Source organism: Etheostoma cragini, chromosome 3 (genome assembly GCF_013103735.1).
Source record: "Etheostoma cragini isolate CJK2018 chromosome 3, CSU_Ecrag_1.0, whole genome shotgun sequence".
NCBI classification, from domain to species: Eukaryota; Metazoa; Chordata; class Actinopteri; order Perciformes; family Percidae; genus Etheostoma; species Etheostoma cragini.
Window position 1 is genome coordinate 21,129,050 of NC_048409.1, and position 27,370 is coordinate 21,156,419.

General features: G+C 39.9%; 1 protein-coding gene and 2 long non-coding RNA genes across 5 annotated transcripts; 2 read left to right on the forward strand and 1 right to left on the reverse strand.

Moving 5' to 3' along the window:
- Positions 1-695: 695 nt before the first annotated feature.
- Positions 696-21,257, forward strand: slc6a4a (solute carrier family 6 member 4a). Of its 2 annotated transcripts, none has more exons than XM_034868035.1 (14): positions 696-869; positions 8,540-9,298; positions 10,694-10,828; positions 11,376-11,598; positions 13,583-13,721; positions 13,981-14,115; positions 14,238-14,341; positions 15,962-16,089; positions 16,342-16,454; positions 17,310-17,441; positions 17,936-18,035; positions 18,642-18,742; positions 18,884-19,051; positions 20,737-21,257. In XM_034868035.1, exons 2-14 carry the CDS (start codon positions 8,827-8,829, stop codon positions 20,809-20,811), a joined length of 2,025 nt encoding a protein of 674 aa, XP_034723926.1. In that variant the 5' UTR covers positions 696-869; positions 8,540-8,826; the 3' UTR covers positions 20,812-21,257. The 2 variants fall into 2 exon arrangements, with proteins under 2 accessions (XP_034723926.1, XP_034723924.1); XM_034868033.1 differs by lacking the exon at positions 696-869 and adding an exon at positions 5,692-5,868.
- On the forward strand, positions 5,998-27,091 carry LOC117942529. Of its 2 annotated transcripts, XR_004656146.1 has the most exons (3): positions 5,998-6,010; positions 23,016-23,520; positions 27,080-27,091. It is a non-coding gene; the product is annotated as an uncharacterized LOC117942529 (long non-coding RNA). The 2 variants fall into 2 exon arrangements; XR_004656145.1 differs by lacking the exon at positions 27,080-27,091 and having other exon boundaries at positions 23,016-23,706.
- Positions 24,113-25,134, reverse strand: LOC117942530. Its single transcript, XR_004656147.1, has 4 exons — positions 24,946-25,134; positions 24,882-24,888; positions 24,552-24,553; positions 24,113-24,214 (listed from the first exon to the last, which is right to left on the reverse strand). It is a non-coding gene; the product is annotated as an uncharacterized LOC117942530 (long non-coding RNA).
- Positions 27,092-27,370: the final 279 nt, after the last annotated feature.

Sequence of the window (27,370 nt, forward strand, 5' to 3'; positions counted from 1 at the left end):
CACACAGCTGTTCATCACACACCTGGTCTCATTATTCTCTTCAATTTGTTCCTCTCTTCTTCCCCTTTTCAGTTTTGTGTGTCTGTGTTGGATTTGTGTGTGTTGCAACGGGGATTAACCTAGTACTTCAGCTGATGCTGATTGGAATGACGTTCAACACACACACAGGCTGGCTTTTAACAAGTAGGCTAGACTGGATGCTGTGTGTGTTTGGGTGAGACAGAAAGAAAGACGACACAGCGATTACAATTTAATGTCAACATGACGGGGACTGTGTTGTCTGCTTCTACCCAGGCTGCCCTCTTTTACGGCTCTTCAATTTCTCTCCACACACACACACACACACACACACACAATGAAGGCTAAGTAGACTGATTACTACTGTACCTGGCATGGTGCCTTTTGGCCAAGAAGTTTTCCAGGTGAATGTAAATGTATTAGTTAGACCATGACACAGAAAGCTGGGACTCATATAATCTCTCTCGCACACACTTCATAATGTAAATATTTCTCCTTGATGGTTTTTACATTTAGTAAAATAATGAATGTATCTCTGTTCCCCTCTTACTCCTCTTTGACCCTCTTATAAATATGCATCAAGGGGTTTTGGATTAGGGGCAGAGATCCTTTTCTAAAGCTCAGCATGTGTGTGTGTTTGGGTAAGAGCATGTGTGTGAGTGGGTGCATGCATGCTTGAGTGTGTGTGTGTTTGTGTCTTAAGCCAGGCAGAGCAGAATACGGCCTGCTGTAAACCCAGGCATGTGTGATTTGTGTGATTGGGTTTAGACTGCGTTGATAGGCAACTTCTTGGACACTAGATGACCAGACGCTCCATGGACAACGCAAGCTGTCATGCTAAAAATGTCAAGGTAAGACCACCCTGACTATCTTTGTACAACCCATTATTTTATCACCAGCGGGTTCTTCTTTCACTACAATCACTGTTTGCTACAATCAGTATTTTGATAGCCATCTCTTACATATGTAATGCATGTGTGTAAGCCAGGGACCAGTGACACTACACAGTTTGCTAGGCGAGAGGTGTTTCTTTTCTGTGTAAGCTTTAGGGTATTAATATAGGGTATAAATAGGGTATTACTTTCAGAACAATTCAAAATAAGACTTGTTATAATCTATGATATCCAGGAAACAAATGAGAAGTTTCCAGATTTGGGGGTTGGCAGTTTAATAAGTAAAACGTAATGTTTTCATGTATAATTTGGAATTTTATTACAGATACAGATATAAACCCAAACCTTTGTTATTTTACACGGTGACCAAAATACATCTCTAATCACATGTTGTGTGGAAAAAAACTAAAATTGAAATGGCACTATTATTTACTTCTGTTTAGTAAGGTAAGAAATAATAGTAATGTTTCATTTTCTACATCTTTTCTATGTCTGTGTAATAAAATACAAGAAAGGCTCAGAGAAGGGAAACCCTAGACTGCAAACAGTTTGTGTTACTGACTATCCATCCACTGTCTGTCTGTCTATCCATTATTTTGGTTAACACTCAAGAAAGGGTTGTGTGTGGTTGTAACTTTTTCAAGGCTATTTTCATATTTTCTGGAAGTGTTTAACAGGTTCAATCAAGCGCAAAAAATGTGGGCATAAAGCCATTCACTTTTCAAGAAATCCCCAAATAATTGACACAATGCAAGCCATAACCCTCAACAACCCATAGGTCAACACGTTTTGAAGAAATCCTCCTTTAAATCTTTTTATTTTCCTCTCAGAAATCTGTTGGGGAAAGGAAATACTGATATCCTAATAAAACTATGGGGAGTATTAATAGTACATAGCTCTAATAATCATTTCTCAAATAATTAATGAGGTGATAATGTTTGCCGCTAAAGGTGGTCTGGAAAATGTCTTTCCACAACAACATCTCCAAGATGCTGTGTACAATGTCACTCCCACCTATAAGGGTTACATCACGCCTGGAAAGCCATTCGTTACAAAACAGACTTGGCTTTATGCTGAGGCCATTGGCATCATGCCAAGTTCCTTTAAATTGTCATTGTTTGTTTTTCTGCCTGATGCCATTTGCTGTCATAGGGCCCTTATCGCTTTTTAACATCTGTGATGTCTTGTGTAACTAGATGCTCTGAAAGTTTGATAACCTAGCTTGTATGATGTCTAATCAAGTGTTTAATACAGTCTTTAATGGACATTTGTGTCAGTAGCCTCAGAATTGACTGGCTGACTTTTTTACGTAACTCCTGCTGAACTTGTAGTATTTGAACCCTCGTCGTCGTCATTACACTCAGATCAGCAACCACCTGTAATCTGTTCTTGGATGCCCTGTGGGTTGTCTTTATTTTTAGTGGTTGCACGTCACCATAGTGACGTTTGAGGATGTTGGTCCATCCAAGGTAGAGTTTGTGTCTAAAGTGGCCTTTTTCTCTCTTGATGGCACCCAATGTGATTTTAGGACCACAGTATAGTATGCAAACAACACCCAATTATTTATGTGAAAACTGGGACGTGGAGCCATCTACTGCCATCAAAAGTGCAAATAACAACTTATGTGTCCCTTTAACTCGATTATTTATATGCATCAATAATCATGCTTTTCTTCTGTGAATCAAGATTACTTTACATTTTATAGTCCAGTGGTTTTGCTCAGGTCATTCGGTCAACATTTTTGTACTCCATTTTCTGATTAAAATGTGTGAACAGTCCTGTATTTCTGTCAGTGAAACATCATTTTTACAGACAGTTTGGCCAAGACCAACAGGAATGTATCTGCAGAAAGCTGTCATTAATCCTTACCAACATTTATAAATACTATCAGCCAATACAATGTAATCAGCACAGTGCATCTTCTCTTGGCTCTGACTACTGTATTGGATGGTTTGGATGGCAATTTCATATGTTAGCGCAAACACAAAGGAGGGTAGACTAGACCTAAATATACTGACTAGGATGAGGAAATACGTTGCAGTGATGTTGTATAAGGGAATTGATGTTGAACACGAAGCTGAGACAAATTAAAGGTGGGGGTTATAAATCAGAAACATAGTTATAGTAAGATTGTTGGCAAGAACTGGACCGCATGAGTTTAACAAATACTAATGATAGTAAACCACAGTAACTCCTACGTTATGCAACAGCTATACACTAAGTAAAAGTTAAACATGTTGTAGAAAGTCCTTAAGGTATATGACCACACGTGTTTAAACCCATCTGTTTAATGTGACGACATGACTGTTAATAGTAACCACTGTCTGAGAGTGTCTATCGTTTTTGTATTTCAGAGTTGTCTTTGGTGCATGACGAGGCCAACAGTAATGGCTGTAATTTTATGTTGCCCACATTAACATTTCCCAATGTCTTGTGCAACTGCTGCACAGCAAATGGAAGCAAATCTCTCCTTCAGGGCAGTTTGCTTTCAGTGTTATGGCAATTTGACACGGAAAATGTGTTTGCATTTCAACTTATCAGGCTGGCCCTCAATCTGGGACATTTAGAAGTGTTTTTCCTTTTTCCTGTGAGTAGTTTCCTCTTAAAGTACTAGAAGTTCCACTGACTAGTCAAGTGTTATATGTGTAGATGTGGCAGCAGCGTAGAGGCTTTCAGACAAGCAACCTAATGTATAAAGGGTTATTCCCACCCATGTCTGCCAGCACTGTTTATTTCTAAATTAACCAGGGCTCATGTTGGCATGATGTCAGGTGGGCATGGGAAACTATAGCCCAGACTTGTTGAGCAAACTGACAGAGCAAAACACTTTATAGATTAGGCTACTGGTTGGGCTGACTATAATGAACACGATTAATTAATCATTTTCTTACCTTAAGGTCATCTTTGAGGAATCTTGTGCTTTGCTCAAAGACACTTAACTAGAGAAGGTGTTTGTTGAAAAAGAGGCTTAAACTCAAGCTCTTTAGTTAAAGGATGATCTTTCTTACCAACAATGCCCTCAAGAGCCTTATTCATGAAAAGATAGACTATTTCTGTCTATGTTTTCTGCCTGCTCTTCTTCTTTTGTTTTTACCACATACTTTATTTTATTAAAGCAGCTAAAAATTTAATTAGTTAATTTAATGGGCTGCCATAGAAAGACATAAAAAATTTGACAATGCATACCTTAAGAGCTGGCCAGATGTTTCTTTCATTACTTTGTTGTGGTTTTTTCACAACAATCATCAAATTCAGTGAAGATTACTATTTTTTCATTAATTTCATTGTTTGGCTGCATAAATTATATTTATAGTAACCAACAGATAGATAGATACTGGACAATCAAACATCAATCAATTATTATAACTTATTACTTGTGAATGTATATGCCAATAATAGGTTATCACTGATCTGTATCAGTGTAACTGTCGGCTAATAGGTAAAAAGAGTTCAGCAGTACAGAAATGCAAAATATAGCGTGAGGTCAACAGTCTCCATTACATAGTTTGTCCACCGGAGAGCACTGATAAGTTGAAATGCTCAGATTTAACCTAAAATAGCAATATCACTCTCAAAAAATGGTCTGTTAGTCAGATTCAGATAACATGACAGACAGACAGACAGACTGAGAGAACTTCCAGACAGACAGATATATAGATACTGTGGAAAGACTTGGTCCTGTTATTGTTCACTTGCCACTAACACATGTCCAAAATTCTTTAGGACCCCCCCCCCCCCCCCCCCCCCCCCCCCCCCCGAGAGTTGCCAAATCAGACACTGATAAGCACATTATTTTTACTCAACCATTCCATCTCTCGCCTATATTATAGGGTGTAAGTCTGTTTTTAAAAACAGGTTACAAAAGCTGGCATGGAGCCTAAAGCTTTATGAGTTGTTTTAGAGTAAAATATACACTGAGCAGGCGTCGTGATCTCTTGATGGGTTTTTAAAAGCAAACGCTCATGAACAGATCTACAATTAATAATGGAAAAACTTTCAAATTCCAGCATGAAATATGGTTTAGTTACTCATTCAACATTTCATGAATTACAATGTAGGATTGCTCTTACTTAACCGTGTGATTGCAAATGTAGTTTATGCAACATGTGTTTGCGTATGAAAGTGTTTGCATGTTTGCGCTTGTGTCTGTCAGGACTTGGCGTTAAGACTAGAGTATGTTCAGTGGTGGGAAACTAGCTTTTTATTACTTAAGCTCAGAAACACATTTGAAACACAGTCAGGTGTAAATCGGTGACATGTTTTCCAGAGAATTCAATTGTTTGACTATCCGAATTTAAACATTATTTCTCCAAATACCTAACACTTGAATATCTGGATTAAGTCGGTGCACTGCTGGTATAGAATAGGTGTGTGTGCGTGAGTGCGTGTGTGACAGACGTTATTGAGTAGCACCCTGACAAAAAGCCCCACATTTGCACACAGCTACTCAGCAAACAGCTACACAGCTAAGTGTAGGACTTACCCTGTCCGCGGTAAGTGTGCATGCTTTAATGAGAGCTTTGCCATGACCATATTGTGTCAGAAGTGCAATTCATTATTGCTGTTTGTGTTGTTATTGTATGTATTAAACCAAGCAGCAAAGTGTGCATGCCTGTGCTTGCATAATGTTCCTCCAGTATCGTCTGAGCACATGCATCCATCCAAGCATATGTCTGCACGGCTGTGCGTCTCTGAACATGACATGTGTGTGAGTGTAGTCCCTCTCTCCAAGTCAGGGAGCGAGGGACTACAAGGGGGGGCGGGGGAGAGAGAGAGAGAGAGAGAGATGAGAGAGGTTTGAGAGCTCAATGGGAAAACACTGTGTCCTGATGTGCCAGTGCACGCTGTGTCTCTTGCAAGTTTTTGCAACACCACTGGATTCTTTAAGTTTTGGGTAGAAGTTGTTGCTGCTGCTGGTTTAGCAGGTTCTATTTGGCCTCCTTTACCATCTTTTAAGGTAATGTATGGAATAAAATACAATTTACTTTATTTAACTCAAAAGTGTCAGTTTGCTGACTACTGAGTTGTTAAGCTTAAGCAGAGTTCACTAAGTTTTCTATTAACATTTTTAATTTGGGTAGTTTTGTAATGGATCATTGGTAGTTTCCTCTTGTGTCCTCTTTCAGTTTACTTTGCTTAAATCTTGATGTTATCATCTTACTTTTTTTTTTAAATAGTCTTAGAGGAACGCTAAAAGAAGTTTTTTTTCATATAGTAATGAAACTATATTAAGAAGTTAAAGTGGCTTTAAACTTTATACCACAGTATTTTAATGGACCATGGAAAAACAGTTTTCAAACTGTTTTTGAATTTTGTATGTCATTTCAGGTACGGCGAGTAAAGTGTTATTGAGAAAACATATTTCTGTCAGTGAGATAATTTTTTTGTAAAAGTGATTAACTTTTCACTTTTACCTCCTGTTTGTTTTAAGTTGCTACCTTTCAAGTCAAAGTTGTCAGATTTCCATTAAGTTTAACTCTCTTTTAAGCTGCTAAAACATTTCAGACCCAGAGGAGCACACTGTACTTTTGTCAGTCTTGAGGATTCAGATGGAAATTAAGTCATTGTTGTGATTAAGAACTGATTGCTTTCATCAGGAAATAAGAGAGTGTTATTTATGAGGAAACCATGTTTGTGTTGAATGGAAGGTTAGATAGTGTTTTCTTCCACAGAGTCCAGGTGCATGACTGGATCTTGGTTGCGTGGTAGTCAGATGTTAGTGTGGAGTGAATGTCGTGCCGTGTGACACTGCTGGACACTCGTTCTTAATTAAGATAATAGCGTTCCACGTAAATTGAGTATTCCTACATTCTGGCATTAATTACTAATCAAGCTAACACTATAAACAATCATCACAGTCATGACCGAAAGAACGAGATCCAGGGTACAAGCGGCCGAAATGGGTTTCCTCAGGAGGGTGGCTGGCGTCTCCCTTAGAGATAGGGTGAGAAGCTCAGTCATCCGAGAGGAGCTCGGAGTAGAGCCGCTGCTCCTTCGCGTCGAAAGGAGCCAGTTGAGGTGGTTCGGGCATCTGGTAAGGATGCCTCCTGGGCGCCTCCCTAGGGAGGTGTTCCAGGCACGTCCAGCTGGGAGGAGGCCTCGGGGAAGACCCAGGACTAGGTGGCGAGATTATATCTCCAACCTGGCCTGGGAACGCCTCGGGATCCCCCAGTCGGAGCTGGTTGATGTGGCTCGGGAAAGGGAAGTTTGGGGTCCCCTGCTGGAGCTGCTGCCCCCGCGACCCGATACCGGATAAGCGGTCGAAGATGGATGGACTATAAACAATCTAATCCACTTTTAAATGTCTCTCTTAGTTTAACCCATTACTTATGTGACAGCATCTTGGATTTTATGTTGAGTATGTATGAATTTTGCTACTGACAATTGAATGGCTTTACAACACTGTAAGTGTAATATGTTGTCAATGTTAAAGATATATTTTCATCAATATATAGCAAACTTCCGTCTTGCAAAGTTTGAAAATAATTCAAGTATTTTACTAAAGCAGCCGTAGAACAATTTGTACTGAATTTCAACATATTTAAATCACAATTTATGTTTGCTGCGTCTCATTGACATTTCACACAATGTACAAAACGGGCAAAAACTACATCTTCACATACAATACCACTTGAGGCACTGATCTAGAAAAGGATTAGATATACAATTATCAATACATATACAATATACAATATATACAATTAGTAATTTGTTTCAATTAAATTTGTCATTTAAAGTTATTTGGGTTTAGCGTTTAAAACAAATAGTTAAATGTGCTGCATTCATCTTGCACCATTTAAAGAAATAAGTATTTAAATGGTGCGAGTGAATCCTAACTCACCTGAAACAAAAAGTGCACTTTAAATTGCACCTTAGTCTAATTGTAGGTATTTATATCCATTGAATATGAGGTAGTAAGTCAGTTTTCAAGCCACGAGTTAATATAATTATAATTTATTATCATGTTACCATTTTGTTGTCTGCTTAATGCAGCTTGCATACACCCCCAAAAAACTGTTAAAAAAACAAATAGAAAAAACATTAAAAAGTTTAAACTATCCATACTTGACTAATGTTGAATCTTTAAGTTTTATGTTGATTTTGGTAACAAAAAAGAGAACTTGTGTCACCATCTCCACTGTTTTGCATGTTTAAACACAGTGAGAGCAACGATGCTCCTTAGAAAAATTCCTCGTATGTGTCCTCATACCTGGCAAATAAAGCTGATTCTGATTCTGAAACAGGTTGTGCAACTGAGATAGTGTGAGATGAGAAACATTAGTAAAACAAAAGAAGTGTCTCATTCATGTCACAGCACAATCCCCTTAATTTGTACTGTTCTTTCTTTGAACGATCAAATACATTTAACATCTCCCGTTATGTCTGCTTTACCCATGCAAACATTGCACTTTTAAATCACAATAAAAAAAAAAATCGGCTCAATATATTAGACAAGACCCGATACTGTGTTATATAACTGTATTTCATTGTCATAGTACAGGCGCTTGTGTCATCTACTGTAGAAAGACTCATTTTGTATATTCTGTATCATGGGTTCACTCAAAAGAAATTTTGAGCTGAGTAACTCTTTTACTGTGACTTATCTTCTCTATCTCTGTGTGTTGCAGTTCGCCCCATCACTGTGTGTCTTAGAGGACAAGCACTTTGACGAGAAGATCCAAAACTCTTGGAACATTTCTGCTGGCCAAATCCTGTTCAAACACATCACATTCCTTCTTGCCTTTTTTTTTTAGTTCTGCTCTCCTGTTCCTCTTCTTCTTTACCTGTCCCTCGCTTTCCTAACCCCTCTGTTCCCCTAATGGGCGCCATATCAGACAGCAGTGCCACATTCCCATCGTCGTCACTGAGAACCTCCCTCCACCCCTAACTGCTTCGCCAACATCAACGCGATCCAATGGAGACAGAAGATATGATGCTGACGAACATGTTGACAATGGACAAAAGAGAGAATGAGGGAGAGAGGGAGAAAGGGAGAGAGGAGGCTGGGGGAGAAGCGGAGGGAACACAGCAGGAAAATGGTAGACCGATGCTTGCTGATGGTCTCGCAGAGAGAGGACCCAAGAGCCTCATCACCGGGTCTGGACAGCAGGTCTCCAATGGCTTCACCACATCCACTCCTCAAAGCCCCAGAGAGGGGCCGGGGAGCGCAGCTTTTTCTGGAGGTACATCCTCTGGGCCTGGAGGAGGCACCGGGTCCTCAGTGCCGCTGGGAGGCCTCAGGACTCTGGTGGTCCAACAAACCAGCTTGGAGAGGCCCAGAGAAACCTGGAGCAAGAAAATGGACTTCTTGCTCTCTGTGATCGGCTATGCTGTAGACCTGGGAAATGTCTGGCGCTTCCCTTACATCTGCTACCAAAATGGAGGAGGTGAGGACGCAAAAGATGTTTAAAGGGGGAAGAGGAAGATAAGGAGTGGGGTGGAGATCAGTGTGCATTAGATCCCGGTCTAGAGTAAACAGCAAGTGTAAGTATTAGAAAGAAGAGAAGGCTCTTGCACGGTTTGAACTGTACTGCCCCACATACTGTAAAGCAGCTGAAGTAAGTCACTTCACTGCCGTGTAATCTTTTTCCACCATAAAAAATGGAGATAGAAGATAGAAGTCCATCTCTGGTACAGCATCAATTCTGCAACAAAAACAGCTAAATGAGAAGGGCGTAGACCTGTATAAGGAATGCTGCAGTTAACATATTTGTTGATGAATAGCACTTGATTTAGCTCATTTGTTGCACCGTCTAAGGTACAAAAAGGACCTCAGGTCTCCAATGGCTTCACCACATCTCACTGACCTGTCTGTGTCTGTCTACACAATCCTCACCAAGCGGCGAACAGGGCCTCCCTTTCCACTTTTATTGAATTTGCAATAATAAAATCTATGCAATTTCCTGTGTTCTGTGTGTGTCTCACGGAGCGAGGTAGAGATGGCGACTAGGAGACACTTGATAGAGGCAACAGTATTAATTGTGGTTTTTATGAGAACGCCTTTAGTCTCTTTCTCCTTGCTTAATAACCTGTTTCCCAGGCAGCTGCTCAATCAACCCTTATCTTTGCTTTCATGTCACAAAGGCACGGGACACACATTGACCCACCTCCATAAACAAATGCACACATGCACAAAACTAAGTTGATAATCAGATAGAAAGAAAGAAAAAGACAGAGAGAGATGTGTTATAAAACTCGGCACGTTAGGTTGGACAGTTCAAAGATCTGGCTGCCATCCTGCTGCTTCTCAGTGTTTGGCCTTCTAATTCTACCTTCCTCACTTTTATATTTTTCTTCCTTAGCAGCCAACATCACATCACAGTAGTCCTAATATGTCATCGTATAATTTGGACAAAATAACCCTCTTACTGTGTGTTTCCACATAATAAACGGAGAGTTAAAAGAAACTAGGCAAGCATGCATGTTGTTTTTGAATGTACTAAGGTTACGTAAATCATAGGGTACTTCCAATATTTAATGATTTTTACAGAGTGCTTTTTAATGTTCTTGGGTCTTGTTCATTGGGAGTTATTCAGAGGCCTTCTTAGATTACAGATGGAGTGTGAACGAGTAACATTTCCCAGGAGTGTAATTGAGTTTTTACTGTTCGTCTATACCTAATTTCCCTCTCACTTTCCCAACTGTTTTCATCCTCTCCACATCATTGCCCACATCTTTATCCTCCCTCTTCCCTTACTTGTACCCCCCATACCTCCTGTTTTCAACCATTCAATCTCCCTCTCTTACCCCTAAATGTATTCTATCCTTGTGTCTTTGCCCAGGTGCCTTTTTGCTGCCCTACTTGTTAATGGCAGTGTTTGGAGGTGTCCCACTCTTCTACATGGAGTTGGCTCTTGGCCAGTTCCATCGCAGTGGCTGCATCTCCATCTGGAAACACATCTGCCCCATCTTTAAAGGTAACGGGAGTGAAGAGAACACACGGAGAAAGGAGTTAGTAGCAATAGCTTGGATTAATAGGTAAAAAGAGTACAGGAAAGAACAGCACTCACTAACAGTAAACTGGCAGTGCGAGAAGAAAAAAAGACTGAGAAGGACAGCTTCAAGCCACCAGAGCCTGAGAGACAGCTTATTTACCCTCCTTGTCACCCTCCGTACCATTCCCTTGAAGAGCAACCCTAGCATCTTGTACATTGAATGAGATATACCGAGTCTCTGTTATGGAAATTGTCACATTTCCATGCCAAATGCCAGATGCTCAGACATGTGATAGTATGTTAGCTGTTGTTTGGAAATGTCACCCACTTACCCAATAGCAACTTCAATTAGCTTAAAAACACCACTGATGTCTCTTCAAGGAATGACTGACTGGTGCCGCATACTACAAAAATGTTTATTTTCTTAACAAAAATCTTAGATGGGAAGTTTATGATTAAGATGAAGAAGTTTTAATTTTTCTTATCTGTTTTGTTTTTCCATTAACAATCATTTTTCCCACTCACCCAGGGATCGGCTTTGCCATTTGCATCATATCCCTCTACATAGCCTTCTACTACAACACCATCATGGCCTGGGCCTTGTATTATCTACTGTCGTCGTTCCGGCCCACTCTGCCCTGGACCACCTGCACCAACAGCTGGAACACAGCCAACTGTAACCGTTACATGTCCACCGACTACAATGTGTCGTGGTCCAACTCCTCCACCTCCCCCGCAGAGGAGTTCTATACGTAAGTGCATGTAAGTCGCATGCACGTAGAGGCGTAGGGGGAGAGCTACACAGGAGGGAGATGTCAAGTGAAGGAGGGAGGATGACTTCCAGTGAGCAATTACAGGGTTGGTTCTGGTGTTTAAATGCCCTGGCAGATTTACCACCATCTCACTATCCACAATCCACTTGGATCACTGCTTGTGAAGACATAGAAGGACAAAGTTATCAGAATTTCCTAATACTGTAGAAATCACTGTTCTCATCTGAGACGGTCAGAAATACAGAAGTGATACAGGAGTAACATACCATGTGAAAAACAAAATTAAGGAAAAAAAACTAGGATACAAATAAAATTCAAAGCTGATGATTTGTGCCAGAGGAACACCTGTGGAATAGTTATTCTCAAAGGTAGACTTTAGGTCAATCAGGAAAGACAACACAAGTTAGCCAGAACGCAGAAGCTTTATTTGATCGACTTTGTTTGATAGACTTTGGCGTTGACTCTGTTGATTAGATTTATGGGGATAGAGCACTATAAATAGCAGTCGATCTGAGCTCCTCCTAGGGAGCCATAAACAGGGCCTTGACAACGGTTGTGGTGTGGTGGTGGAGCAGCCAACTTGAGAAGCTGCATACGTAGACATGACAGCAATGATATAAAACAGATAAGGCGGTTTAAATATTCTTCAGCTAAGAGGATAATTGTTTTCCTGTGCTAAAAGCTTCTTTTGATATTTGCATTAAAAAGCTGCATCATTGAAGTATTACACATATGGTTACAATTAGTTTCACAGAAAACCTGACAAGGATAGAAAATACCAACATGAATGTACACATAAAAAACGGTCAGTCAAGTCACTTAGAATGTTTGAAAGTTTTCAAGTGTGATTCCATTTTCACTTCTATTGACGAGCAAACAATTGCTGTCAGTCTCACTCTAAATTAGCATGCCTACATTTGAACTAGTTGTTACAGAAGCAGGTGAAGGACGAGAGAGGGAGAAAGAGAAAGAGCTGTTTATTCCTTAAATCCCCCAGATACAAATAGAAAAATTCAAACTGATTATTTATATTATATAAGTATAAGTGTTAACAAATCTTTGGCATGCTCAACTCAGTCAAGTAGGGTATTAATGTTACTGTAACCTGACACCTCCTTCTTATTCCTGACTGCTTTTTTGGCTCAGTCTTATCAGCTGCTCACTTGACCGTGTCTGTCTGTCCACTGAGACAGATTCAGGGTTTATCCATAGTTGACTTTTCCTAATACAGATTTTGAAGTAACAAATTCCGCAACTCAGTCTGGCGCCAGAATTTCCTGTTTTCAACATAAATCAAGTGTCTGTTTTATCGTACGAGCTTTGTGTGCTTAACCTGTGACCAGATGTTAGTCTTACTGTTCATTTCGGCATTGGCTTGTTTAAACTGCTATATAGTTAGTCAAGGCTCTCTCGCGTCATTTTAGTCTAGTCTCCTTATTGTTTTGCTTTTGTGAACTTTCATTACTGCCTAGTTTATCTTTATGAATCATGTTTGTGTTTATATTTTTCATTCTTCTCATATTGTACAAAGACGTTATATCCCTATATTTTTCCTGTGTCCTGTTTATTACCCTCTGACCTCCCCATACTTTATTATTTTCCTTTTATCATTATTCCTTTTCTTACCTTATCATTTTTTTCTTGCTGTTCCTTGCTGTGCCACATCTCTTTCCTTCTATCCAATTCCTCTGCTTTCCAAATTTCCCAACATCTCATCTATCCACCCTATCTTTGTATTCTCACATTGTCTTATCTTCACTTCTTATTCTTCTCCTGCCCTTGTGCTGTCTTCCTTTCACTGCTCTCTTCCACTTTTCCTTGATTTTTATGATTCACTACATTTCCTGCCGATTCCACTTATGTCATCTCTCTATATGCAATCACTTGGTCTACTCTTTTTTGCACCCCCTTCATTCTCACCTCACCATCCTTACATCCCTCCTGCCCCGTTTCTTCCCTCCAGTCGCCAGGTGTTGCAGGTCCACCTCTCCACAGGTCTGCACCAGCTGGGCTCTGTCAGCTGGCAGCTGGCCCTCTGTTTGCTCTTCCTCTTCACCATCGTCTACTTCAGCATCTGGAAAGGAGTCAAGACGTCTGGAAAGGTAACTGATGGGGCGCCTGCATGGCTAATGGGGGTGTCAGTTAGAGTGGATGGATGGACGGAGTGATGGAGAAAAAGGTGGTTTTACTGCTGTCATCTCTAAACCCTCAGTATCATTCATCATTATGGTAAGAAAAGTTGGTTAGAACAGCAGTCAAAAAGTGATTATTGAGTATGACCGGATATTAGTTGCTGTGATTGACCGGACATAAAAGTTTATTAACAGAAAAGTGAATAGTTTTTCCTCTTGTCTGCATTAGGTAGTTTGGGTGACTGCTACCTTTCCCTACCTGGTCCTCCTGGTGTTGCTCATACGTGGGGCCACTCTGCCAGGGGCCTGGAAGGGTGTGGTTTTCTATCTCAAACCTGATTGGGGGAAACTGCTAAGCACCACAGTAAGTCAGTAGTGCATTCTAGCAAGGCTGTCTTTGTTCTCTCAGTTTGATATTTTGGTATTATGTTAGTACAAACTCCTTGTCTTGACATCTGGACATTGTTCAACCTCACACTCTCTCAGGTATGGATTGATGCAGCAGCTCAGATCTTTTTCTCACTGGGTCCAGGGTTTGGCGTGCTCCTTGCCTTTGCCAGCTACAACCCGTTTCACAACAACTGCTACAAGTGAGAATATTTATTTTACACACATTCCATTATATACGTCATACTACAATGAAACCGACCTACTTAATGAGCCGAATGCTACTTTAAAGGCGTTTGCACCTTCACCAAAGAAATTGGAAGAAATCCTTTAGGAGACTGTTTGTTTTTTATTTAAGGTGCTACCAGAGGAGTTTTGGGATTATATGTCATAATAGACTTGACCCTCCCTTCGCAAGTAAAGCATTTTTATCTATAACCCTCCATACAATTGGGAATAAAGGCATGACACTCTCTAAATATTTATTACTTTCTGTACTGGTTTACACTAGGCAAAGATGTACAGTTTACAATTGTTTTTATACAACTGTGACATACTGTACATTACTTTAATCCCTGCTTTCTTCTCTTACACATCGCACTCCACAATTATGGTGGCCATTTCAGTAGATATTCTCACTAACATTGTTGTGGAAAAACAACAAGTTTGGAAACTTAAATGCACATTGCATGCATTTCTGCATTACTTCAAATACTAAGTTACTCCTCTTGTGAACTAGTATTCATGTAAAATAAAACAATAAAACATTGAGACCATTCAACAACGCACTGGGTAATAACCCACATTGACAGCTGGCCCGCCCAATCAAGTAAACCCTGACTGCAAATCGGGATTGGGCTAAATGTGGGCGGACTTAAGCATTGACTCCACGCTGGCTCCATCTGGTGGCAAAGATTAGGGTGCACATTCTCCATACAATATATTATATACAGTAATATTTATTATAATGATATTTCTTCCTCTTCTGGTTGCTATTGGGCAAGTGTGTGGAGTCAAACGTTTAGCTCCACCCCCGTTCAGTCACTCCTCGATATGCGTACTGCAGTCAAGAGTAAGCCCGGACTGCAGTATGCAGATCGTACCGTCTGTTGTTGTCTCACATTATAGATTGCTTTCCCCATTCTTCTTTACTAAACCGAACCATTTTTAATTTTCCTAAATTCAACCCTGTTTATCTTTTCCTCCGCCACCAGATGACGCACGCGTTGAGTCAAACGTTTAGCTTCGCCCACATGTAGCCCAACCCCGATCTGCGAATAACGGAAAGTCGACAGTCTACATGTCTCATAAATTGTAACATGTAGATTTGTCAGTCTTCATCTATCATAGGCACAAAGTGTTCCACCATGAGTGCTCACGGGCCCACGCCCTTTAAAAACAAAAATTGTAATGTTGCTGTCATAATGCAATTTTTGTTGGGTCAGACCCATCTGCTAGCAATGGGAGGCCAAGATTGAGATCTACAGTACATGGAAAAGTATGCATCAAACAAGCCACTTTTAAAGTTTGCTGTTTTCATGAATACTAAAGTTGGGTGACCCTCCCTCCTAGACTGAAAAACATTGGGTGACCCTCCCCTAAACAAAGAATAAAAAGACATGATCCTCCCCTATTTTCCTCCGGTGGTCCATTCCATAAATACCGAACGGTCCCTAACTTCTTTAATCTAACATCCATCTACACATATGGAACAATAACCTGCCTAGAGCACGAAGGTTGCAGGCGCTCAAAGATGAATATGTGACGTTCTCCCTAACTCTGTTGTCCCCTTGTCACCCAAACCTATCTTTTCTCCATCTCAGAGATGCTTTGATCACCAGCTCTGTGAACTGTCTGACTAGCTTTCTGTCTGGCTTTGTCATCTTTACCGTGCTGGGCTACATGGCTGAGATGAGGCACCAGGATGTGGATGCTGTGGCCAAGGATGCTGGTAGAAAAACAACTCACCAACACAATCTATAACATATATAATTCTTTACTCAGTCTCACACTGTTGGGGAAAAAACCCCAAAGCATTCTAGATTGAATTCATCTAAATGTTACATAGGACAGCCTTTGACATCATATGAGCACAAGGTGTTCCTTTCATACCTATTGTACGCATGTATAGTTTAAACACAAAACGCAGTTATGAGTATGAATTCAGTTGAACTCTTAACCTGCCTCTATTTCTCCTCTCCAGGTCCCAGTCTGCTGTTCATCATTTATGCCGAAGCCATAGCAAATATGCCTGCTTCTACTTTCTTTGCCATCATCTTCTTCCTCATGATCATTATGTTGGGTCTGGATAGCACGGTTAGTTGTTGATTACTCATTTCAGTCTCATTCAGTGCAAAGGTTAAGACACTCAAGTCAGTGTTCTGTTTGCTAAATGTTCTTTGTATCCTCTCTCCTTGTTCTGATCTACCTGATTCTTTTGTTGCTCAGTGCCCAGCTCTTGTGTGCCCTTTCAAACCTAGAGGCAGAGGTTTCATGTTTGCCTTGTCATATAGGCAAATGCGTTGTTCTGTTTGACTTGCATCTGCCTGTTGTACTCGTTGCTTTGTAAAGGTGTCAGGTATTATTTGTCCTCGCTGTTCCATTTTGGATAACAGTCAGCAAAAACAATGTGATAGGACTTTCATATCACTGTTGTGTGGCGATCTTTTCTCCATAAGCCTGTGTTTATCTGCTCTGGGGCAGCCAGCTGGAGAGACCCGCAAGACTGTTATCACGTACTAATAATCAGTGTGGAATCAGCATTGGGGTTGCTATGCTGCTTGATTTTATTATTGAGGATATTACTGCAAAATGTGTTGCTCTGCTCATATTTATGTTGGAACGGCTTCATTTTAGTGTCTCTAATTTTTTTTGCCCTTGTTCAAAGGATAGGATACACAAGTCAGAATTGGGTGGATACACTGCGGATTGTCAAAGTGTTATACTAATGCTTGATTGACTTGATCAAACAGCTGATTAGCAACATGTAACATAGATTTTTAGATTCTCAAAGCTCTTAGCCGAGGGTGTATGTACAGTTTAATGTTTCAAGATAGGTTTTTTTCTCCTTTCTTTTTCTTCTGCCTCTTTTTTTCCTTATGCACCCTACAATGAGTCCTTCTTTAATTATTTTCACCTTCGCTCCCATCCTTGGTGTACTCCTCTCTCCAGTTTGCGGGATTGGAGGGGGTGATCACCGCTATGCTTGATGAATTCCCTCATGTCTTGTCTAAGAGACGAGAGCAGTTTGTCCTAGGCCTGGTGTGCATCTGCTATCTCGGGGCTCTCTCCACACTCACATATGTAAGTCAAATAATGACATTACACACACACTTACAATCAAAATGGCATCTATTATAAAAAAAAAAAAACATCATGCACAATTCACTTACATTTGAAAATACCTCTAATATCACAGATAAATATATTCATCCCACACGACTGTCCAAAATTAAAAAGCTGTATTGTGATCATATGCGACTAAATAAAACATTAATTCAAGACATAATTTAATGCCCATATATTCTCACATCCTCAATTTCCATTCAAATGTTTTTTTTACTGCTACATTTTAAGTAATGGGATCGATTGCACTTAACAATCATCTGAGATCAGATTAAAGTAATTTGTTGATCTAAAACCATAATTAACATTCTCTGATCATTGTCTTAACCTTTTCAGATTAAGCCTCTTGCATAAAAGTAGTTTGTGACTAGCTTTACAGAAATCCCTCCGCTCTATCTCTCTCTCTCTCTCTCTCTCTCTGTTTTTTCCTCTCGTCTTATCTGCTGTGTCAGGGAGGAGCGTTTGTGGTGAAGCTGTTTGAGGAGTATGCTACAGGCCCTGCAGTCATCACTGTGGTCCTGCTTGAAGTCATCGCCGTTTCCTGGTTCTACGGCAAGTTTGAGTGATGTTGATTGTGATGATGATGGTGACATGTTGGTACCTTATTGTGAATGACAGCAAAACATTGGTTGGAACGAGTGACACAATATTGTATTGATATTTGTTGTTTTGCACAGATGTTTTTGAACTTGTGAGGCTGATTTATTACGATTCTGTAATTTCTCTGTGTCTGTGTACTTTCAGTAACAGATACATAAGAGAAAAGGGATAAAGTTGCACTCCTAGTATTTGGGGCTTGATCAATAGATAGATAGATAGATAGATAGATAGATAACATAAAACACTACCATTAATACAGCACAATACAAGGCAAATGCACTGAAACAGGAGGAATACAAATACAGTGGGACTGCATAATAAATAAGGTGCAGAGAGGACATGAGGCAACTATATTATTGTGTTTGTACACACTATACAGTAAATAACAGGCAAGGCAATCACAAGTCAGAGGAGAATGAATCAAACTGTGTGTGTGTGTGTGTGTGTGTGTGTGTGTGTGTGTGTGTGTGTGTGTGTGTGTGTGTGTGTGTGTGTGTGTGTGTGTGTGTGTGTGTGTGTGTGTGTGTGTGTGTGTGTGTGTGTGTGTGTGTACGACAGGTACCAACCGTTTCTGTAATGACATCCAGCTCATGCTTGGTTTCTACCCGGGCTTGTTCTGGAGGGTCTGCTGGGTGGCCATCTGCCCCTGCTTTCTGCTGGTAAGACCAGTGTACAGTATTTACACATACAGACACACAAGTCATTAACTTGCTAGCTTTCAAAATAGATGTTATTTATTATCCTGATGTTTGATTCCTGTTATATACGACCTCTGCTTTTGTTCCCATTCCTGTGTGCAGTTTATCATCATCAGTTTCCTGGCCTTCCCTCCAGACGTCAAGCTGTTCAAATACCACTTTCCGCCTTGGACCACTGTCCTGGGCTACTGCATTGGGATGTCATCATTCATCTGGGTGCCTGGTTATATGGTCTACCACTTGTTCAATGCCAAGGGAACATTCAAACAGGTACAGCATTTCCTTTCTTTTCCTTTATATTCTAAATGGTTTCCCTCAATCTCCCCACATGTCCTATTGCTCTGTCTTTCTCCTTCTCAGCCATATCTCAGCTTGATCTTTGTTCTTTTACTGACACCTCTCCAACAACCAGGATTGCCTCTGTTCCTTTGCTTTCCATGCACCGTCAGGGTCTACCCTCTGCAGTGAACACATGACTGGAGATCAGAATCAAAGGATCAAAGAGGAGGCCCAGGCCCGAGATTAAAGCCAAGCCAAAACTAAGAAAAAAACCATGACAACTTCAACTTGGCTCCATAGATGATACAGATGATATACACACACATGCATACACGTTGGGCATTACCTGATGACACACATCAAAACTCACCACTCACTCATACCCACATCCACAAGCACATTCTGCAACGTATGTGTTGGCTGTCACGTTGCCAGATTTGAGGATAAAGGCTAAACTAAATCAGACCAGGTTTGTTTCATCAACAGTGCCTTAGCATCGGAGCACCCTGCATGACAACCTTAGTGTAGCCATGTCAGCATAATTGATAAAACTATACTTAAAAACTTGATTATACAGGTTTTAGATATATGTATGTTATATTTTGTTGTTTATTAATCTGGGGATCTTTAATTATTGCTCCTGTTGGGCCATACCTATAATGTTGAATTGGTTATTTTCTTTTCGTAATATATTTTGAGCTTGTACCTTGCACAATGTCTTCATCATAATAATATTACTATCGTGTAATGCCCCATTGTTAGGGGGCATTACACATTACACATAATTACACATAATTGTTGTTGTGTAATGCCCAATGCCCCGTTGTTGTTGTTGACGGAAGGTAGGAGGACATCAAAGAGGCTGGTAGACAGACATCTTTGGCTGTTGTCCAGTATTGACACTGATGCCAGAGCACACAATGACACTGACACACACTGTCATCACACTAGAGTTGGGTTTTTGTGTGCATGTGAGTGTGACAGATACGTTTCAGTGTAACTTTTGGGGGAAGATGAGGCTGAGTAAGGTCAAAATGTCAGTTTTTTTTTTTTTTTTTGCGTTTGTTGTGTAACGTCTGTTTACCGTCCTGAAAACTCAATCTAGGTGCGGGTGTTACATGCTTGCTCTTCCAAATTCTGTGCATTCTGCAACCCTTTTGATAATTCTCATGTTTTGCCAATGTAATGCCGGGTTCAGACTCCACACCGTGTGACTCTCTTTAGGTTTGGTCTGTAAAAACAAGACATGTAAGAATGTCAACTGAAGCTCTTTGAAATTGCAATTTACATTTCCTATTATACTATTTAAATATAGAATTGTCAGATACATTGATTATGAAATTTGCAACCCTTTGTGACATAATCTATATGTTTGGACGTTAAATAGTCTCATACGGAAACAATGCATACTGTACAAGTTCTGTACAACTTAAATTCACCATCAGTCCTTGAATATTTGATTTTACTTGATAAAACTTTACATGGATCATGGCTTCTGTCTCTAACATACCTGACAAAGACTAAGTCAATCACATCCTGCTGCAATATGATTTGTGGGACAACATATTTGGACCTGCTCTGTGGTTTATTCCTTGTCAGTTTATATCTATTTCATTTGTTCACCTTCTCTTTCTGTCTCCCATCTTTTCCCCCTGTCTCTTGCTTTTCATTCACAGCGTCTCTTAAAGAGTATCACTCCAGAGCCCAGCAGTGAACAACACAGAGACTTCATTGTCACCAACGCGGTTTGACCAAACCCTGACCAAAAGATTGTGCCAGTCTAGGAACATACAGCGCCCTCTTCTGGACAAACTGCAAAACCACAGGACAAGGGGGCTACCTATCACCGCCTTTGCCTCTTTTTCATAAACCTCCTACACTTGTTTTTAGCTTTCTGACAACAAGATCTAGAAATAGTGGTGGAGTTTGCTGGAGCCAGGCTTCAGTAGCTTTTTTTTTTTTGTGGTTCCTTATGCTGGTTCAGTTTTTAAGGAGTTATCTGGCATCTTTAGCATTAACATCATCTCTCTATTTGTCTACTCACAGGTGTCACCTAAGGCATTAAGTGACCAACTTTTCTTCAGGTTATACAGTTGTAACGAATATTTTATACAATTATAGAAAGTATGATAAAATCTCTGTCCATGTAGACAATAAACAGGAGATACTGCACATTGAAATCAGTTGGAGAAGGCCAGAAATATACATTCCAATCCTCTCTCAGTCTTTATGGTTGCATTTTCATATTATGCTGTTAAAGGAGAATTCCGGACAATTTTTACGTTAATCTTGATTGCTATAAATATGCGTGCACTTTGAATAGAAAAAAAAACGACCCAAATCGGTGCAGGCAACGCGGAGTAGCGGCAGCTTCCACTGAGCTAAAACAGTAGTTGTCAGGGCAAGTTTTATAGTGCCTTTGGGCCTCTTAACACACACAAAATGCAATTAAAATGTCCGTGCAACATGAAGAGGGCCCTTATGTGATAACAATATGCGTTTTGAACTCCAACATTAAATCCACCTACCAGAACCCTGTATCCTGCCGGTAGCTAGCTCGCCCTGTTTCAGGTCGTTTTTTTTTTAAATTGAAAGTATTCTTATATTTATAATGATCAAGATTCATGTAAACATTGGCCAGAATTCTCCATTAAAGTATGCATTCCAATACGTAGCAAATTTCAGGTATCTGTTACTTAAACCAAATATAGCATATCTGTTCTGTTCATATTTCTAAAGATGTTTCAATATTGTAGCTGACGTTATGTTATGTTGATTGTCAGCCTGTGTGTTTATTTCTTTGCATCTTGGGCAAACAACGGATTTGCAATGTATTCCCTACACTGTGAAGCACACTCTGGTGTCTGTGTGTGTGTGATTGTGTGTGTGTGTGTGTGTGTGTGTGTGTGTGTGTGTGTGTGTGTGTGTGTGTGTGTGTGTGTGTGTAATATAAAAAGTTATAATGTCCAGTGGGGAAATGGATCATAGACAGAACCAACCAAGTGTATTCATGCTATAACTGCAATATGAAATGTGTATTTATTTTATAATTAGAACCCAAGCGCAGACAGTGGCCCTATTGAATTTGAGTTTTTTTTCCGGGCTTTTCGAGGGGCTGAACATACTCATAATCTCACTAAAATTGGTGGCCAGATCAAGCCTTTTGAAAATGTATGTATTTAAAGGGTATCAGGAATAGGTGCACAAAAATGGCTCGCTGCAGTATTAAGAAAATTGAGCCCCTGTACTTTAACCAAGCCCCCTTTCATAACATTTGAAACTTTAAGGTAGAGTCTTGTGTGAGGTGTCATTGAATTCACAAGCCGATATAGTTCAAACTCATAACGCCCCCTAGTGGCAACAGTAAGTAGGCTCAAAACTATAGATGCTATACTTTAACAAACTACTCTAAGAGATTTCATCCAATAAACTTCAAATTTGGTCTGTGTCATCTAAAGACCTCAAATAGGAAAAGTTATTAAAAGCAAAACTTTTCGTCTAACTGCGTGGGCGTGTTGGCCAATTTGAGTGTTTATTGATTAACGAAGAAGTTATTGTCATATCTTGCCAAACTTTCAAGCTTAAAACAGGAAATTGGTCTTATATGACAGATATCATCTGATTTACATGAGATTTATAAAGCACCTATACTTTAACCACAGCCCCTTTCATAACATTTGAACCGTTTAAGGGAGAGTCTTGTGTGAGGTGTCATTGAACTCAGCAGAGAGTTCATTCTTCATTGTTGGTGGTTTGACCAGCCCCAATGTTTGAACTACGCCCCCTTTCACAGCCAACGAACTGTATGACATAGAGTCTTGCGTGAAGCATTATTGAAGTCAGCAGGGAGTTGTCTTTTCATTGGTGACAATTTGCTGTCTGTTGCAAGGAGCAGCGTCCGACAGTAACCCCGACTTGTGCGGAGGATCGAGGGCCCATCCAATGCTGCTCGCAGCTTTAATGTGTCATTTTGACCTCCCACAAACATTATGTGTGACATCACATGACATAGTGCTGATGTCCCTTGTTTAATCACAGTGACATCCTGCACTCTGTTGTCATACTGCTCAACTGTCATAATAGAAACCAAATATGGATCAGAGCTAATAACATTATCACAGCCATCGTCTGGAAATCACCGTTGCTGCTCTTTACTTTCAACCAAAACAGTGTGTGTTTGTGTGTGTATGCACAGGTGCCTGTGTGTGTATTTTTGAGAGTGTATGTAGGAGTAGGAGTTAGAATATGGCAAGTACTGTACATCTACATGTGTATTTACTAGTCAGTCTGGTATTGGTGTAATCTATCCAGTAAATACCTGTCTCCTCTCTTCATGGATGTGTGTGTGTGTGTGTGTGTGTGCGTGCGTGCGTGCGTGTGTGCCCCTTGTTTAGTGTGTTGGTGATCGTATGGATGGTTGTGCAAAAAGGATTAAAGGTATTCATGCCCTTAACGTATGTGTGCTTGCTGTGATGTATGTGTATACCGTATTTCAAGTGTGTGTGTATGTATGTGTGTCTGTAACGTGATGTCATGTCTTGTTAACTGCCAAAATATCCAATGAAGGAAGTAAACTCCCTCTTGCCTCTCTTTCGTACATCTCTAGCTTATGTAAGTTCTATGTATGTCAATAAAAGACTGTATTGGAAAATACACCTGTATAGAATAAAGATGTATAAATATATGGGAAAAAATGATAATAAATATATATATATATATGGAACTAAATAACCTGTCATCAGTTTGTTGATTCTTTTGTTTGTCAGTCCTGTTATTTACACAATGAAAGACTTTAGTTTGCTTTATTGTATTCTTTAAAAGTTTGATAAACTATTTTGTTTATTTTTCTTTAACGATTACTATAAATCAAGGTGAATATATGACAAGGAGCATAAAATAATAAAACAAACATCTTCATTTAACAGATCCAAAAACACTTGTTTTAACCACTTGGATACAATACATATAAACCTAAGATCATTTGTTCATTTAACAAAAATCACCTGTTAAATATGACACAAATGACTAATTACTCCTAATTCAAAAAGCATTTCAAACACTAAATTTCAAATTACTGCCTATTCATTTCTATACAGTGATCTAACTATCAATTGATACAACTGCTCAAAATGATAAGTAACTGTTGCATTACTCCTACAATTTTTCACAACCCCTTTGCAACTAATTTCAGAAACTTGATGTCATTTTTCAAAACTCTAGACACAATACTCAAAACAATTATCACGTGTAACACAGGATATCCAATGTTCAAAACATTGCATTGTGCATCATGTCTTTGAAGAAATCTTGCACTTGAACAATCATTGGTTCAAAAAACTAACTTATTGCGAAATATACAATCACAATCAATCACAACATAGATTTATTTGAATAAAAGCTAAATAATTAGGTAGGAAATAGAAAAGAAAAAACACTACTGTAACTACTTGTGTGTACTGTAAAAAGCAAAACAAAGAAGTGATTACTGTACTTCTACAACTCTGTCATGTGGATTTGGCCACAGGTTCTCATCTACATTGCAATTAGCCAAACACCTTGAAAAAACCTTTGGGCATGGGGAACAATGTGTTATGAGTCTGCGTGTATATATGTACATAGCACTATATATATAAGGTATATATCTCAATCATCAGTAATAAGTTGGTTTTAAAAGGCCAGTGCATGCAGACTTCCATTTAATGCAGTACTGTCAATACTGTAAATAGTCTTACAGTAAAGGTGGTTCACAGGACCACAGAAACAGTGTCTGATGAACAGTGATGAAATAGTAAATCCATAGATAATATAGTGTATTGGTGACAATACATCTCAGTATCTTGAAACTTTCATGATCTAAACATGGAATATTGTTTCTGTATGCAGACACTTCCATATTGTTCTGTTGTATGGAGACAGAAACAATGTTCCATGTTTAGATCATGAAAGTTTCAAGATACCGTGATTCACTGTCACCAATTAGCGTGGAGCATGAACCAATTAGACTACATTATCTATGGATGTCATGTCTAAACATCATTCTTTACTGTAATGTGCTGTTGATACGACACTGTTTCTATGGTCCTGTGAACAACCTTCAATGTAAGAATATTTACAGTATTGACAGTACTGCACTGTATGCATGCAAGCCCTCGAAACTGCCCATCCAATTCTGCCAACTCATTACTGATGATTGAGATATATACTTTTACGTATGATTCAACTGATTTGAAAACAGCCTTACACAACAGCATGAGGTGAGCATCATTTTGATCAGAAATCATGCGTTGCATTGAGGCTCTCTAAATGTGGGCTATTCCAACCTTTCAGTGCAGTCATTGTTTCTCTGTCAACCCGAGTGTCCTGCATCTGTGTGTGTGTGTGTGTGTGTGTGTGTGTGTGTGTGTGTGTGTGTGTGTGTGTGTGTGTGTGTGTGTGTGGACATGTGCACAAAACAACGGTCCCTTGTCATCACTGATTAATCCCATGACTGAAATCTGCAATCAGCAGCTTCATGCACACACACACACACACACACACACACACACACATGTACACGCACACATTAGAGAACGTGGTCAAATGAAAATAGGGAAGGTTTGATTTCAGTATTGCTGGGAGAAGGATCTTCAGCTCAACCGCTTGTGGGCAATGTGCAAGAAGATACAGATGTTCAGTCATGCCTTGTGTAGCCACTTCATACTGTAGTAAGAAGAGGTAGTAAGAAGAAACTTTTAGAGTAATTCTTTTCAGTTGTTCTATCAGCAGTTCTATCTGCCAGGTTTGAAATGAAATTCAGAGTGGACATTTTGTGGGTTAAATTTCACCCTCCCTGAATGTGCAGATAATCATGTGCGCATCCACACACTGAGCCAGGAGTTTCTCCTATATGTGTGAGTGTACGTGCTTTATTGTGATAATTTCCTCTGAGCTCCCTTCCTCTGACTGATGGACACATCCTGTGTTCTGTGCCTCGCCTTATCACTGCAGATCTATATTAAACAGTGCAGCACAGTCAGTGTATCCCTCCACCTCTGCTGTTACCTGTCATCTCGGCTTCTGCCTGGCCGCCTGCCTTCCAGCCTCTCTTACTATCAGGTGTCTATCAAGACCTGCAACTCATTTCATCTCTTTTTTCCAGCTCTCGTTTCTTTGTATTTTTTGTTTCTCATAATAAATTGTGCAAGCCAAACCAGGCTCTGTGTTGGTGTGCACATTCATGTGCCTGCTCTCTATCTCCTACATATCAATGGCTGCGGTCATTTTGAAACATCCCTCATGGGTTTTGTTTAGCCTTCTGCACTGTGATAACCCTTCATCCTTTCTCGCAGCAGCTCACTTTGACTCTTTACTTTCCATAAGCAGCTGGGTTTGACATTATTTCAACTCTCTTTCTGTCAGTTGTCGATATAAATATGTAAAATCCTGGCATTTACCTCTCTAACTTGCGCCAACTGTCCTCTCCCTGTCTCTCTATTTTTTCCTTTTACCCAGACTCTCTACTGATTCCCTGATACTGTCGCTGCCTCTCAAGAACAGGAAATGAAACTCTTTTTTTTTTCCTCTGATCTGTCGCTCCCACCCTTTATCACATAGAAACCTTGAATCTCAGCAATGGCTGTCTCTCACTCCCCTAATGAACTCATTTTGTGAGGGAGAATACCATCTTATCTCTGCAGAGTAGGCCCTCTTCTCTCTCTCTCTCTCTCTCTCTTTCTCGCTCTCTCTTGCTCTCACTCTCTCTCTCTTTCTCTCCTCTTCTTCAGATAATTGTTGCCAAGATACACTGAGAGGTCCTTGATCTGTTTCTTTCTCATAACAGGTGAGATGAGAAAGACAAGGAGAGAGAGAGACTAAACAGATATTTAATACTAACGCTGACATGTTTTTGTCTCCATTAATGATGTATTATAAGTGCAATATGTATTCTGTCATGTCAAATGCATGCCGATGGAGCACAAGAAAACAGAACAACAGTTTATGTTCAAATCAATGTCAGCCAACAAGATTTGTAATAGCAAGATGTGTGAATGCACTGTACGTGTATTCAACATATGGGTTACTGTTGTGTTTGGTTCCTAAAGTGTTCAGTTGGGTAGAGATGATGGTGACAGCAGAGGCTACATCATTATACTTATCAAACCATTCATTGACCCACTGTGCCCTGTAGCCTATTGAAGCATCTGCATTCCTTGCATCTCTCTAATCCTTTATTAAGTTTTCACCCAAATGCTACCACATCCACACCAAACGGGCCCAATACTTCAGTCATAAAGACGTTGGGTTGGGATGACAAGGATGTCGGGAAACCAG

What these genes read in the sequence shown, in the direction of transcription:
- slc6a4a (XM_034868035.1), top strand. Translation starts at nt 8,827, where the DNA reads ATGGAGACAGAAGATATGATGCTGACGAACATGTTGACAATGGACAAA. An exon ending in CTGCTACCAAAATGGAGGAG is followed by an intron (nt 9,299 to 10,693) that starts GTGAGGACGCAA and finishes GTCTTTGCCCAG; the next exon opens with GTGCCTTTTTGCTGCCCTAC. An exon ending in CTCTCTCCACACTCACATAT is followed by an intron (nt 17,442 to 17,935) that starts GTAAGTCAAATA and finishes CTGCTGTGTCAG; the next exon opens with GGAGGAGCGTTTGTGGTGAA.